This window comes from Belonocnema kinseyi, chromosome 1 (assembly GCF_010883055.1).
Source record: "Belonocnema kinseyi isolate 2016_QV_RU_SX_M_011 chromosome 1, B_treatae_v1, whole genome shotgun sequence".
NCBI classification, from domain to species: Eukaryota; Metazoa; Arthropoda; class Insecta; order Hymenoptera; family Cynipidae; genus Belonocnema; species Belonocnema kinseyi.
Genome location: NC_046657.1, coordinates 121,978,507 through 121,980,965, shown reverse-complemented (window position 1 = coordinate 121,980,965; position 2,459 = coordinate 121,978,507). Strand labels below are relative to the sequence as shown.

Here is a 2,459-nt window from a genome sequence, read left to right as displayed (position 1 = left end):
AGAGGGAGCTCTTCTTAATATTTTGACACCAAAATCATGTCGATACACCTTACCGACTGCGAGTAAAGCCACCCACGCTTTAACTTGACAGACTGTACTGCTTACAATAGTGTAATTTTGGTTCCGTTAAAACAAGATCTGCGTTCCTAAATAAGAAAGTATGTTCTCTTGGAAGTCAGAAACAGACCTCTCAAACTCTACGTTAGACGCATTGCTAAAACTTCTTAGTTTAGACGCAATGTTTCTGACAGGTCATTTATATTCACTCGAGAAGCAACTCACAAATAATTGTTATAGAAAGTTATCTCAACGTTTCTGGGATCGCTGATTACGATTATGATGACGAAAATGCAAAATTTAAACTAGTGAATCCAATATAGCGCTTATTGGAAGGCAGAATCGCAAGATTTAGCGATTTTTTGTCAACTTGTCTGAAACTTGATGCACGGGGGTTCTTGGGGTTGCCCATTACGATTCTAAACTTAGAATTGGAAAAGTTGAAAATGATAGATCAAATATAGCATTTATTTTTGTACATAATGGTTATTAAACTGAGCCATTCACGTACACAAAATGGTGAAATGTTTAAATTTGATACGTAGAAAACTAAAATTTTTTAGGATGAACATTTAAAAGTGAGACAATTTTAATCGCCCTGTTTTAGCAACATGGAGGCATTTTAACAAAAAGAAGTTATTAAAAAATTTTAAGCCCCACTCTTTCAAAAATTAAAAACTACATTTGGTACCGGATTTTCAAATTGAAACTCTTATGAATATATAAGTTCAAAAATTTTCAGTCGTTCTTTTTTAATTGTTTGATTTTTTTGTGTAATAAATATAAAATTTTTTGTTTATAAAGCTTTAGTTTTAAATAAACTTAGTTTGAAAATGTTCATATTACTTAAATTAGTTTAATGTTTGAAGACCTTATGATAAAAATGGTGCAATTTGATGGTTCGTGATAGCAATCATACAAGATTTAAATATTCTTTTTTCAAAGATCTTTAAACGTTGAACTAGGTAATCGTTTAGTACAATTTTTGACCTTTTATTTAAAGTTTGGATTATCCACAAACTAGCGACAAAGGTAAATAGAAAGTAAATAATAGTATCATGTGTAGTTAGTAGTATAATTGTCGATTATTTCCCAGTGATCATCGAATGATCCTTTTATTAAGGGTATGCGAAGGACGATTATGATCAGCTGACGATTACAATTGTACTCTACGTAAATCATGATTGCCTTGCATAAAATTGTTTTATTCGTTTGATAAAGGGTAAGATGTCTAAATATTTTTGAGTTGACTGAATCCGAAGTTAAGCACCAATTGGAAAAATACAAGATCACGGATCTTTGCGAGTTTTTCAGTTGGAAACTGAAATGGCTGATGTGCCATAGCCAAAAAAAAACGGTTTGCGTGGATCCAAAATGTAAATGAAAGGTAAGGTAAGGTAAGAATATTATTCATATGAACTCATGAAGAACAGTGGATGTTTTGAGACATCTAAACTTTTGCAATATCGTCCTTCTCTAACCCATGTGGCTTTATACCCCGCGCTTTGTGGTTAGCGTAACTTTTACTTGTCCAATGCACACTATGATTTAGTAACATGCCACGTACGTTTTCTGTTACAGCGTGAAAACCGACATGGGCGGCGAGGGGGCGGTCTCGCGACTGTACATTGCTAACGCCAATAAAAAGGACAGCGGAAATTATAGCTGCGCTTTGGCGGACGTTGCTGCCACTACTGTCTCCGTCCACGTTTTGAATGGTACGTAATATCTTTATTTATTCAAGAAACTCCATGTAAAGACCTAAAGTCTGTTCCTTCCAAATCTGTAACATCTCAAATGCAATTGTGGCAAGTCCTATTTCAGATATACTTCGAGGTAATTTTAGCTTCATCTAACTGCGTAAAGAAATCCTGAAAAAAACATCCGTCTACGAGAAAACATTTGTTGAAGGAGTAGTGCGTCCCCAAAAACTCCGATTTTACAACATAAAGAGTTGCATAACTTTTTTTATTTTAAATTAAAAATAAACAATTGAATATTTTTTAGCTATTGATTAGCTATATGTGACCGCGTAAAAAGCACTTTTAAATAAATAATCATTGGCGAAAAGGCATTTGTCACATATCGACGTGTCCGAAAAAATTAAAATTTTTACACCGAAAAAGTTGCGTAACTATTTTATGTTTGACTTCAGAAAAAATGTTTAAATAATTTCCCGTGTGAAAATAATTCATGGCGCTATACTGTTCCAGCCTAGACCGCCACGAGTCTATACTGGCGCTATCTAGAAAAACTATGCTGGGGCAGTGCGCAAATGTAACACTTCAATCGACTGGCCGCTATCTACGAGGGTGGATTGATAAGTTTCCGGCCTGACCAAGAGATGGCGCCACTAGGCCTACCTTGAGGTGGCGTTCTATAGTACCATCCTTAGATAGCTT

General features: G+C 34.8%; 1 protein-coding gene across 8 annotated transcripts in view; it reads left to right on the top strand.

Moving 5' to 3' along the window:
- The window catches only part of LOC117166852, a 651,449-nt gene that overhangs the window by 591,208 nt on the left and 57,782 nt on the right, over positions 1–2,459 (top strand). For all 8 annotated transcript variants that reach the window (XR_004466323.1, XM_033351264.1, XM_033351253.1 and 5 more), the window contains one exon: positions 1,639–1,775. Coding sequence is in view for 7 of the 8 variants with exons in the window: in XM_033351264.1 (XP_033207155.1) it covers positions 1,639–1,775 (137 nt within the window). In the remaining variant the exon portion in view is untranslated. The remainder of the gene's footprint in view (positions 1–1,638; positions 1,776–2,459) is intronic.